Source organism: Bactrocera oleae, chromosome 5, assembly GCF_042242935.1.
Source record: "Bactrocera oleae isolate idBacOlea1 chromosome 5, idBacOlea1, whole genome shotgun sequence".
Taxonomy (NCBI): domain Eukaryota; kingdom Metazoa; phylum Arthropoda; class Insecta; order Diptera; family Tephritidae; genus Bactrocera; species Bactrocera oleae.
In genome coordinates this window covers 32704437-32717904 of record NC_091539.1, presented here as the reverse complement: position 1 = coordinate 32717904, position 13468 = coordinate 32704437, and the positions used below count along the sequence as shown (strand labels likewise).

The window sequence follows — 13468 nt, the reverse complement described above, 5'->3', positions numbered from 1 at the left end:
AGTGTTTTTATAGTCAAACACTTTGAAGAAAAAACTCAAAAATTTTCCTTTTCCCCTCTTTTTTCGTAGAAGTAGGAACGTACTTCAGTCAAATACTAAACTTTGTTTGTATTTCTTCATTTCTTTAAAATATACAAAAACCCTTTTTGTACCGTAAAATTGTGCGGCCATTAACTAAAAAATTGTGCGTTTCACTTTATGTTTTAATAAGCAATGCTGATTTGGGTGCCATTTTTTCATTTTCTGTTGAATAAAACCTTGCGCCTCAAAAGGAATGAATGGTTTTCAACGAAACTTTTTTTAATATTTATTCATCAATTATTCATTTCGTGGTAGCTAAAGCATAAATAATTACTGGCTTATTGCCTGAAGCTTGCTATGTATATTCAACGGTATTTAAATTTGTGAAGTTTTCGATTTCTTCGTAAAAGGTTACCATGAGGAACCTTCTCGAGCTTTGCAAATACTTTAAGTATTAAATATTCCTTTGTATTATGTTTTGGCTCGTAGCATTAGAGTATCATTAGTCGAATATTGTACTTTTGTATTGCATAAAAATTTTTTTTGATTCAAATATGTTTTTTAACACAATTAAACCTATTTTTTTGTAAGGAAATCGTGTCTAAAATCATTATATAATATTTGAGAAACACTTTTCTAATTTCATAGTTGTAAAATACATTTTTAATTGAAACCACTGCTATTACGAACATTAATACTATTGTACAACACCTCCTAACTTTCTTGTTATACTTGATTCTTTTACTACATTTGAATATTGCCATTTCACTCTTAACACCATATACTTGTATGCTTAAACCACATTAATTCACGGGTTTTGATGTTTTTGAGCTCAAACTCGTTTCCACTTGCAACTAATTAAACACTGATTTCTGCTTACATCTTTTTTCGTTATTGCAAAACGTTAAAATTTCGCAACTTATTTAACATATGCATATTTAATTAGAAAAAGGCCAGTAAGTAACGGCGCATTTTTTTAAAACTTTTTTCAACCGATTTTCATCATTTAATTACTTGAAATTCGAATTTTCCCTTTACCTCGATTCAGACTACGCTCCAGATTAGCTATGTTCTGCTCGATGTCGAGAAGCATCTGTTGATCATCGTCCAAGCTTTGGCTGCTGCAGCTAATGTTGTGCTGCTCCTGTATGGGTCGCACCAGATTGGTCGGCTCAAAATTGCCAGCAGCATCGTCGGGCGATGTGTATCTCGCTTCGAATACAACAAGTGCCTGCGAATGTAAAAACATAGCGTAAAATTGTGTAGAGTTCACACAAAGAGCGTAAATACAAAGAAACTAAGAGAGTTAGAAAACAGTAGTCGTTGTTGTAGTAGTAGCAAAACAACCGAACGATGTAGCTGGCTACGTGGGCGCACGAAGAGGCTTTATATTTGGCGCGCGTTTTCCCTTGAACACGAGTATATACATATGTAGCAGTTATAGATATGTAAAGGTGGAACAGCAAATGTAGCGGTGGTGGCTGCTGCTGGCACCACTTTTCAATATTATGTCTGCAAACACGAGCAGGGTTGAAGATGGGTGTCACGAGTGCTTGGCCACCCGGTAGCTAGCTGTACGAATACATATCATAGAACAGCTGTGCCGGCCACCTTGACTTCCGAAGGTAAATATAAACTATATGCGAAGTCGTCCGCCGTCAGCTTTTTCCTTGGTAAGCCATCTACGTGCAAACACATACATATTAATAGCGTAGTGCAGCCTTTGGCTTCGACCACGTGTACAAGTTAAAAATGTGTAAGGCCATTTGCAACAGGTTAAGCGAAGCTGTATACATGTACATGCATACTTGTATAGGGCTAATAGAGAGCGCCATTGAAGACCTGGTAAAACGGCGTGATAATGTTAAAAGTAATCTCAGAAAATAATGACCACACGATAACAACGCCGGCGTAACAAGCAAGGATAAATTCGGCTGGAAATCTGCGCACAGGTAAGAGATGTAAATTTAGTGAAATGTGTATGCATAATATAGTGTCATATTTTATAGCATTTTCAATCGAGTATATGAATTTCGCCCAAACTTCCCGTAATACTCCAAGTAACCGTACGAGGAAAGTTTTCCGCAGTTCTTTCCATTATTTCAATGCGCTTGCAGTCACCAGCTTTTATTCGTTTCAAGTTACAAATTACTAGTTCATATTTAGATTATATATTCTTGTATTCTCCTAATATTTCGGACAAAAGAATAATAGTCTTGAAGGACTTGAATTCAATAACAAACTATTTTCTGAAGCAGTTCCAATAGCCAATTACTGGCGTGACACCACCCCGATCTTGCTAAGATATTATATTTTACTAAGCATTTGAACAATTGTAATATATTATAAATAAAAGATTCCAGAGGCTATTCTAATACAGTTTGATAATATTTGACTGTACAATATTTAACTCAATATTAATTAGGTCGTTTTAATTCCTCAGAATCAACATTCTAGAAATCGGTACAATCTACCAGTGGAAGTAAATGTTGGGCTAAAACATCTACGTCAAAGTTAATTTCTCAAAATGAACTCAGTGATTTAGTACGTGATCAAGTTAGGAATGATAAAGGGAACTTTTAAAGCTGCCGATACGGAAGGACATTGTTTTAATTAGATTTGTAGAACATTTCCGAAGCTTAGTATGAAAAAGTTGAAAGGTATTTTATAGAGATGAAAAAATGGTTGAGGATCGTCATATTATGGCAGATTACTGCTGGTCATTAAAAAGAGATTGTTCACCGGAAAATTATAAAGGAAATGCTGATAAATTGAGTTTCAGTGAAATATAACATATGCTTTTGACATTTTTACTTCGATGTAACTTTATTTTTCAAAACAAAACCGGCATTATAAATATATATGTTATTGTGTTTCACGTTTTCTGATTTTTGTAATGTAAAATGGAAATAAATCTTTCCAAATCTTTGATAGTTTTTTGAATTGTGAGCTTAAATATACCCAAAATCGATCGTACATCCCTTTTTTTTACCTCCTAAAAATATTAAACGGTGTAACTAAAATTAAAAAAAATTAAATTTGAATAAGTGTTTTATCTGTACATAGCCTAAGCGTTCCCCACAGACAGGTGCCCACATATATATATAGTACATGTAAGCATATGTAACCCCAAATAATACTAGATAATGTAAATGAGTATAAAAAGTTTCTCTTAAGACACATCGCTCTTAACTGCGTACTCGTTTTGATTGCTCTTCGCAGGAAGTGACGAGGTGTTCGCAACGTACAATTACGTGCAACATGTGCTGCTGCCGAAGCCTTACACATACTACTTGCTTTGCTCCTCAATCCAAAGAGAGAGGGGAGAAAAGTGTTTGCAAATATTGGCGAAAGATAATCAAAACAAAGAGCAGAAATGTCGTAAACTAAAAAATATATGTTGAAAAGATTCTCGTAAATTCGGAATGAAAATGTAAAATGGATGTGTTCATGCGATGAGCTCCATGCGTGCCATATACTTATATACATATGTACATAGAAATGGTTGTTTGTAGTTGGAATGCAATATCTGTCATTGACATGGACGCGGCATGCAAGGAGCAGATACCATAGTTGGACATGAAAAACAAATAGAAGCAATGTCAAAAGCGACGCATATTTTAAAAACTTCAAAGCACAAGCAGACAAACAGATTTTAGAGATGGACAGTGAGCAACGTGGGATGTTTAATAGCCCTTAAAGCGATATTTCATTGCTGGCAATTTTAGCGAACCACTTTTTAAAATGAATGAGCAAACAGTTATTGAGAGCAAGAAGCGTTTTTTGAAATTGTAGAAGTGCGAGAATATAATACTCATACGCCATGGCGATCAGTGGAAGCTTAGCAGTAATAGGCCAGTGTCTCTGAAAGAAATTCTTCTCTTCGAAGATAAAGATAGCCATAGCTTGCCAGCCAGGCTGAAGGCATTGTATAAGAGGGTACAACTAGAATGTTATTCAGTTAAGCAAGCGGCCGTTTCCAAAAATGGTTTGTTGAGTATTACTAGGGCTCTGGGGAATACAAAGTAATCACTCATCAACATGTTTTCAGCAGGACACCGCGACATGTCATTTGTATTTCTTTAAAAGGACACGAACTTTTCAGCTGTCTGATTTGATTCGCACGAGTAGCCAATTGATTTGATTACCTCGGCATGATACGCATGCACAGTTATAAAACTCAGCGGCTTTCAGTAATCAATTACTAGTGGTATGGTGTATTTTTTAAGCTTTAAATTGTAGTTGATTATTCGCAATGAAGTCTTCTACTAATCACTCATGCTCCTGCTATCATAATTTTCTTCCATTCCTTTTCATTATTCCCATCCGTGTTGCCATCAGCAATTGCTAACAAGCTGTTGTTGTAATAAGTAATCCATCAGTGCTTTTTCCACCAGGATATGCTGTTTTTGCTATTATTAACACACCCACACAGTTCTATTGAATTTACTTCTTGTTTACTCGGGTTTTACAAAAAACTTGCGGAAATAGTTGAGTATGAAACTTCAATGACTCACTTATTACATGCCGAAACCGATGACACCCTCGTGGCAATAATGGTCACTTATATGTACATATATCTATGTAACAATATATAATACATAATTTAAAGATGATTAAACTACTTAAACTTGAAGGCACGTACTTATGCAAGCTGCTTGTGTTGAATTTGCTTGTTATGTTTTTGATTTATCTCTTACTGGCTCCCTTAAAAATCAGAATAAAATAGAGATTTCGGTTGATCATAACCATGAAGTGTTTGAAGAAAGTTAAGTTTAACAGCTATTATACATACATTAAGTAAATTTTGTATTTATATATCCTTTGTTTCTAATTTCAAAGCAAATTATTAAACACACATTTAAGGATTGAATACCGAATTTAGAACCAAGTTAGGGGAATAAACTACATTTATTTTATATAAAGATAAATAAAATTTGACGAAAAGTAAAATGATTACTTAAAAATTAATTTTGGAAACGCAAACTTCGTCTTCATACAAAGTTAAAAGTTATAAAGTTCAGCAAAAGTACAGCAATAAATTGGATTTTATAGGCTTGCAACATGTTGCTACTGAGTATAATAGTTTTGTTCACCTAACGGTTGTTTGTATCACCTAATACTAATCGAGTTAGATATAGGGTTATGTATATATAAATGTTCAGGATGAAGAGTCGAGTTGAAATCCGCGTGACTGTCTGTCCGTCCGTCGGTACAAGCTGTAACTTGAGTAAAAATTGAGATATCTTTATGAAACTTGGTACACATGTTTCTTGGTACCGTAAGACATAATCGGGACACTGCCACGCCCACAAAACGCCAATAATCAAAAACAAATAAATTGCCATAACTAAGCTCCGCAATAAGATACAATACTGTTATTTGGTATACAGGATCACATTAGAGAGGGGCATCTGCAGTTTAAATTTTAATGTGCATATCTCCTAAACCGTTAAAGCTATAATAACAAAATTCACTGAGAACAAATATTTTTAGCACCTCTATCGATAGTGTGATAAATCAATCTTTGGAATGGTAAGAGATGACTTTATAGGAAGAGCGTTCAAAATTTGAGAGTGGGCGAGTCACCGCCCACTTTTAGGTGAAATCCCATATCTTGGGAACTGCTTAACGGATTTCAACAAAATTCGGTGCATAATATTATTCTCATATTTCTATGTTAAAGTGCGAAATCGGATTACAACCACGCCTATTTCCTATATAACACCATTTTAAATTCCATCTGATTCTTTCACTTTCCACTATGCAAATCAAGCAACAATGACCAAAAATTGTCTAAATCGGACCAAAATATATGAATATGTGGACCCCAATGCCTATACAAGTAGTTGAATTATTATCGAAAATATCGGTCAATATGTAAGATACATAATTAATATAATAAAATTAATAAATGAAGCTCTCGATAATAGTATGCTTTTGCGTTAAAAATGGGTTGAATTAGATCAGTACTTCCTGTAATATACAATTTTGCCAACACCTGAAGTAATTTCCGGGCTTTGATCCTTGCAAGTTGCGAGAGTATAAAATGTTCGGTTACACCCGAACTTAGACCTTCCTGACTTGTTTTATTATATATTTACCACTATCGCACGGGACATGTCGCTTGGTTCATTTTTTCTATCATAATATTTATGTTGATTATGCTGCTGTATTAAAGCAGCAGAATCAACATAAATACTATATAACAAGACCAGTAAAATCGTTTAAAAGAAAGGATTAAATGATAATATGAAATATATGGTATTTTTTTTCGGAAAAAGCTGTTCTCGCGGTTTTTACTTCTTGACCATCGCAACAAAAATAATGCCACTGGGAACCTGAAATGTGTTTAATTACTTTCCGTTTTTCATCTCAATAATATAACAATTAATGATTTTCAATTTGTTTAGTTGACATAAAATACATTTTCATCATATTTATACTATTTTGTGCACATTGATAATGTGAAAATGCATCGGGTATAACAACGTTTTTGGATTTCGTTATCTGCTTTCCTTTTGATAACTGCAATGACTCCATCAATGGTTCCTTTTCCATGGGAACAAAAATCCATTCTGATGTAGAGCGTTTTAAATGTTTTATAAAATGAACATAATAATTGATAATATAAATTTATGTAAAAATGGTTACTTGGCGATAACTAAAATAATCAGTTTGTATCTCATTTTGATTTGTAAGCCTATAATTTTCGGCAAAACCTATTTAAATGGCTAGTTCAGTATAATTTAAGTTGCTTTTGGTTTCCTCAAAATATTTTCACTCTTCTCACAAAAAAATTATTTTTAAAGAAGAAAGACTCCACGCTATTGGTAAGAGCTATAAGATTATTTATTTTCCGCCAACGCTGCCAGTTAACTTCATCGTCCATATTTACTAAATATGATAGAAAAATTAATTGATATTTTAAAATGTTAAGCATTTCCTGCAGTTGATTATCATACAGTTTCATTATTAGTATTGCAGCAAACAGTTTTAAGAATTTCAATATATCAATATTTCCTGGCTGTTGTATGTACCTCAAATCACGTGCGCTTTTACTTCGACCCTTAATTTACTTTGATAGCTTCAGGGGTGGGAACTCTTAATTTGACCGAAGGAAAACGTACACATTAATAATTGTGTTAACTTTTTTATTATAATTAAAGCTCTTTGGTGATAAACATAAAAAAGTAAATATATAAAAATTCAGCTTTCAGCAAAAAGTATTTATTGTAATGCTTTCATGTAAAGCAGAAAGTTATTGGAAAAAGGGTTCAACGGTTTTACTAAAATCGCTTCTATTGATAATGTATTGGTAAATTGTTTTAAGTTTTGGAAAACCTTATAGTATAATCGACTTATTTCATATATGCGTAAGCGTTCCTCTCTCGTGAGTACTCGGTTATAAGGAATAATTTCGATATATTTCTCCAAGCTTTGAAAATAACAGTATTCTGAATATTTTGAGATATATAAGGTTAATTCTGAATAAAGAAGAATGGAATATGCGAAAGTAAGTTGGGTGAACAAATAACTGACTGGCATAATTTTATTTACCACAGAACAGAAGAAATATTATTTTAGCTTGGAGATCCTGAAGCAAAAACAATAGGAAGAAATATTCTATTTGTCGCACTTATTACACAATATTCTTACCATGCAAAATGGTATGTATTTAATTATTCCCATAGAAGTGTGCAACTTACCACTTTTCATGATCTAACTATTACCTTAAGAAGGGACAGAAAACTAGCAGACTTTTAGAAGAATCAAAATGGTTCACAAATTTCCACTCTACTTATACTCGTATACTTACATATATAAGTAAATATATATATATAGCCAAAACAACGACAGAACCCAGTACAAGGTAAGAAAATTATGTCTCCGCTTCTAGCGGTCCTCCGAGACTAAAATGAATATTTTATGCGAAAATGTCCCACAACAATTCCAAATCACCAAAAAACGGCCTGAATAAAAGATAACTTTATCAAGTGTTGCAAACAGAAGCAGAGAGCAGTCAAAATAAAGAAGGAATAAAAAAAACAAAAATTATATTCATCGTAACCACATACTTCGTAAACGTGTGTGGCGGACGAGTAAACGGAACGCGACAGTTTTTAAGAAGTTAGAAACTGAATTAGGCAGACGACCTAAGATTTCTTGCTTACACGGTTGGATGAATGAAAATAAGCTGGCAGACTTTGAAGTTCAGTAAGTACATGCTTTTCCGAATTTTAAGAACGTATGCACATTTTGTACATACAAGTATATTCATACAACTACATCTAATGTGCTCGGAGAGTAGATTTTAGGTGTTGCGCTTAACTTGTCACAATGCGGCTTGTGCCTTTTATCTGTTGCCGTTTGTTTTGACATCGAAAATATGTGGTACGCAAAAGGCAACGAAATTTTACGTCAAATTGAAATTGTTCTTAAATGCGAACAAAATAGCGAATTTGTAGTGAATTATCATGGCACGGTGTTCACGGTTCCTTTCACCTGACCCTCGTCATTTTACTTTTCAACCTTGTTGTTACATTCGTTGTTCAGCCCTGCTCCTATTTACAGAGCTTACGTTCTTGAGCTCGTTGAAATTAAAATTCGTACATACCATAGTATACTTAGTGTATAATTATAGGCTATAAAGCCGTGTTTTGTTACTAACTCCACTCTGTTTGTAAGTCTTATCCAGTATAAATGGAATATATAAATCATAAGTAACGAGGTTAGATGTGGTTGGATTAAAAATTAACAATTGTATACATTTCAAATATTTGCACAATTTTTGGACGAAGTTGCTAGCGAAGATTCTCAAATTTGAAGACTTCTTCATCATCAATGAAACTCAGAGAGTATTTATTTCTAGCAATAATATGTCGTGATGCCAAAAGTGGAAAATATGGGGTCAATACTATACCTAGCCCCATATACTCGTATACCGGTCAATATGTAACATGCAAGTTATCTACCTATAATATTTAGTTAAATGCCGAATATGTGTGAAATCGGCCTACAAATTACTCCAGGTCCCATATAGTATATATAATGAGATCCCTTGTAAGCCGAATAAATCGCTCAGTGTGTGAGTTATCTTCATAGGATTCCCTTAAACCTTTTATGTTGGTGAATGTGTGTAATAATAAATTATATTAAAAAAACTGGTTTACTTGTAAACTATTCTAATTATTATGCACTGCGTCGACAGTACTCAGAGCTAAATAAAAAATGTTACAATATTTACTTAAATAAGGTAAAACATAGTATCGTAATCCAAAGTTGTTTTATGATTCGTTAACCCCAAACGCAGGATTTATAAATTTCCGTCCGCGATGAAATAAAAATATATCATGTCATCAATCACATAGAAACAGTCATTTATAATCCCTTTCCATAAAAGTAAAGGTCATACATTGAAAATTATACGGATATTGCAAAACGATTAGTTATACTTAAACTTTTTGAAGCTATCCTCGCTGACCAAATAACTTTTTCGATTTCACCATTTGTTTCTTCTTCTCAGAATGTAAAAGAAAATCTACTCTAAGAAATTTACTTGAATTTGTATGTATCATTGGAATTTAGGGAAGGTAACGGATGTTATATACATAAACTGACTTTAGTAAAACTTTCGATAAGATAACTCTCGACTCTTGTATATAAACTTGATCTTCTTGGCTTCCAGGAAAGATTTCTTGAATGGGTATCTTCTTATCTTTATAATAGAACACAAGGAGTGATATTTAATTATTCTCTTTCAGATTCAATGTTCTTGTTATTTATTAACGACATCTCTTCTCTAATAGAATACTCAAAAATTTTATTACATGCAGACGACGTAAAACTTTTTAAATCTTCAATTGATGAAATACTACCTACTGCCAAACTCTTACTGTACTGGAAACAATAGGAGCATCTGAAGGAAGCAATCACTACGAAGCAGCTGGCATTGGCCAATAGGAGAGGAATTGTGTTTCCTCGAAATTCCAACATTTTATTGAACAAATTTATGAACAAAATAGTAAAATCTTTGTTTTAATGAAGAAATAATGGGTTAATCGTTACTAGACCTTATATATCACATATCCAAAAATAGTAATGAAAAGAAAAGAATAATAAGTATAATTATAATCTATTAACGTTTTCATCCAAAAATGAATCTTGAGTTCTTAGACAACTTATTATAATACAAAGTTTTGCCAAAACCTGAAAGTATTTCCTCAACTTTAATTCTTGAAATTTGCGAGAGTGTGAAACGTTCGATATCACCCGAACTTAGCGCTTCCTAACATGCTTATGCTTGCTTCTTCTTTCTTCCAAGATGTTATCACCGCTACGGATGCCTGCTATTATTTTTTAAATGAGTTACAGCCAACTGCATTGCACTAAAAGGAGACTATGTTGAGAAGAAAGTCGCCTATATGCTAAATAATTATTAAACCATCCATATTTATACATACATAGGCATTTACAATCAACAGTACCTTTTGTGAAAAAAATATCATTGGTTGACTAGTGTGGCTTGTTATTTAAAACTGCCGTAAAGTAATTTTAACTAGATGATTGCTCTGATGAGACGTAATACTCACTAAACACATTATTTTCACATTTCGATTTGTTACATGTTTTGTAAACTTCGCATTTTCTTTTTGAATTAAAAAACGGAAGCTAAAATATTGAAGAAGAATGAAGATCGTGCACCTCGGTATGACACAAAAGGGCAAGGTGAAAAAAATATAATTCAAGACAATAACCCTGCAAAGGTTGCGTACACTGAAGAACGACGAAACCAGATCTCAAATAGAAATCAGCGAAAACCGCACCCGCTATAGCAGAAAAGGAGCAAATCAAGGACGATAAGAGAAATCCACAACCGCTACAAGGTGAAAAAGAAAACAGACCACTCTCTATAGACCAGCAATAAAAAGTCCGCGCTCAAAACTGTCAACTAAGAAAGCCGCACAGGATAAGCGCATACTTTGGATGTAAATTATATTATTATTATTATTAAATTCTTCTATCTGCCCCACATTTTCTACTTATTTTGTACGGCGCACTCTAGATTGTCTGCACTTTTAAATTAGACCCCAAATTCGAATTCCTAGACCCCTAAAACCCCCGGATACGAAGTTAAAGCCAAAACGCTACACAAAAAACAATATTTACAATGTTAGTAACCAACTTTACCGACGTCTTTTAGCAACCGGGTGACGGGGTCTGAGTATTATTATTATTTTGTTTATTTTATTTAAAAAAAATTCTTAAAAATTTTGTTCTTTAAATATTAATAGTCAGTGACAATTTAAAGAAAAAGAAAAAATAACAATGTAGAATAAAAAAAAAATAAAAAAGGCAGTTTTTAAGTTAAAAAAACGACGATTTGAGAGCTTAAAAATTAAATATTGAATTTTTTTAAGCTATCCACAAATACACCGCGGTGGGTACCAGGGTACCCGGTTACTAACATAAGGGTTAAACCACTCCGTAGACCTTCAAACTGCAAATGTGTGTAACAAAAACTGAGACGTAGCAGTCTATTACTTTCTCGGCTAAAATGATCAGGACAATCTTTCTCGTTCCGAAAATTACTATCTCATCGCTGCGGAAAGAATTAAGTCGTCATTTGTTGTACTGTATAATTAATCAAAGGTAAAAGTTTGTTAAATGTTTGACGGTTGTATACGCTATGTATGCAACATACATACGTATATAGTATATTGTACATTACAGATAAATATTAATCACCTCCGTTTGTCCGCCTATATGAGTTTATTATGTAATATATATGTCGGTCCTTGACCTATGACTTCGAAATGTGAATTTTTGCGATTAAATTTGTACGCTTATTATTATTATTATTTTGTTTTTTAGTTTTTTCGTGTACCAGGTATAGGACCCCTTTCTCCAACACTATTCCTTTGATGGGGTTTTTTAATAAGTCTTTCGTTGTGGGTGATTTATAATATTTAATAAATATTATTTATTGTTTAGTAGATGGGTTTTATTATTATTACTGTTGTTCCTGAAGTGTACCTAATTTTTTATATTTATTTTTGCCTTTGTTGAAATTAATACAAGAAGATTCTGATTTAAATACAATATATTTATTTTCGTTTTTGTTTAAATCAATTTGATTATGTCGACTTATATTTCTAATGTAAATAACATTCATGAACTTGATTTTATATATATATTTGTTCATTAATTTAGATATGTATATATTATATGGGTGAAGCTAGGCCTCCTGTAGAACCGAACACCCAAAACAGATCGGAAACGCGACTATATTGCAACCTCAGAGGTGGTGACGAAAAGCAATAAATATATAATATACTCTTGTTTCGAAAATATTCTTAAAAGTTTTCATTAATGTTTTCAATTAGAAATATTTGTTCACAAAAAGTTATTAAAATTTTATTTTATTTTTATTTACATCTCTGTGTCAAAAAGGCAGATTTCGATGAGGTGATCTTAGCTGTATAACACACATAGGAAAACAGCTGATTCTTTTGTTAATTGTAGGATTATATAATGGTTTATTAATGCGCAGATTAGAATTTATGCTAATATCTTATAACATATGCGTAATTAGGTAGCGGGGATAAACTTAAAATGTAATGCATTATTATAATAGCTTAATTAATGTATGTGATATAGCAGTAGTGCAACTCAAAGGATAACAATGTAAAAAAAAAGACTTTTTTTGCGAATTTTTTTCTTAAATATGGATTGAGTAATTTTGTTCGGACTTTTTGTACATCATTGAACATACTTTCGACATTAATAATTTGTTCATGCCGGAATATTGAAGCATAAGCCGGTACAGAGCTTCCCCCAGAACGTCTTGAGAAAAAAACAATTTGCGGTGTTCACCATAACTCGGCTGGAAATTATACGAAAGAAAAAAACTAAGAAAAATTAATTAATTTATGATCAAATCTTCCCCCTACGTTCTCTGATAATTTTTTTTTCCATTTACAAATTTTTGGCGGCTATTTAAAGTGTAAACTGTAATTTTCCGCTAAAAATTTCGCCTTTTTGGATAAGGAAAACACCTTTAATGTAAAAAAAAAAATTTTACTAAACGTAGGGGGGGCGGTATTTTATATGTTGAAAATGTGTATAAAGTTTGAAATGAATTGGTCAAGTAGTTTTGAAATGACAGTGAACACGGACTTTGAAAAATCAGTTTTGAGAAAAACGCGTCTAAAGTTTATGAACTATTGGTTGGAGCATTAAAGGCCAGGAGATTAATAAGACAATAACTTTAAGAATATTGTTTCTATCACAACTTCTAATTTATATCTTAATTGTTCTTAACACGACAACACTCTAACTAGAACTGTGGCACAATCCGGCAGCCCTTATATAGTAAATATTTAATAAAAATTCGCTACTAGAACATTCTGGCAACCACATATATAAGTACATATGTATGTATATG

The 13468-nt window shown here is 32.7% G+C and overlaps 1 protein-coding gene across 5 annotated transcripts in view; it reads right to left on the bottom strand.

The window, feature by feature from the left end:
• LOC106619923 (otoferlin) overlaps positions 1-13468 on the bottom strand; it is a 126794-nt gene that overhangs the window by 34254 nt on the left and 79072 nt on the right. For 2 of the 5 annotated variants that reach the window (XR_004978422.2, XM_036371803.2), the window contains exon 6: positions 1060-1252. Coding sequence is in view for 4 of the 5 variants with exons in the window: in XM_036371803.2 (XP_036227696.2) it covers positions 1060-1252 (193 nt within the window). In the remaining variant the exon portion in view is untranslated. Of the gene's footprint in view, positions 1-1059; positions 1253-4169; positions 4459-4538; positions 4602-4666; positions 4729-4816; positions 4956-13468 lie in introns of those variants that run through there. The other 3 variants (XM_036371805.2, XM_036371806.2, XM_014238253.3) reach the window with 3 other exon arrangements.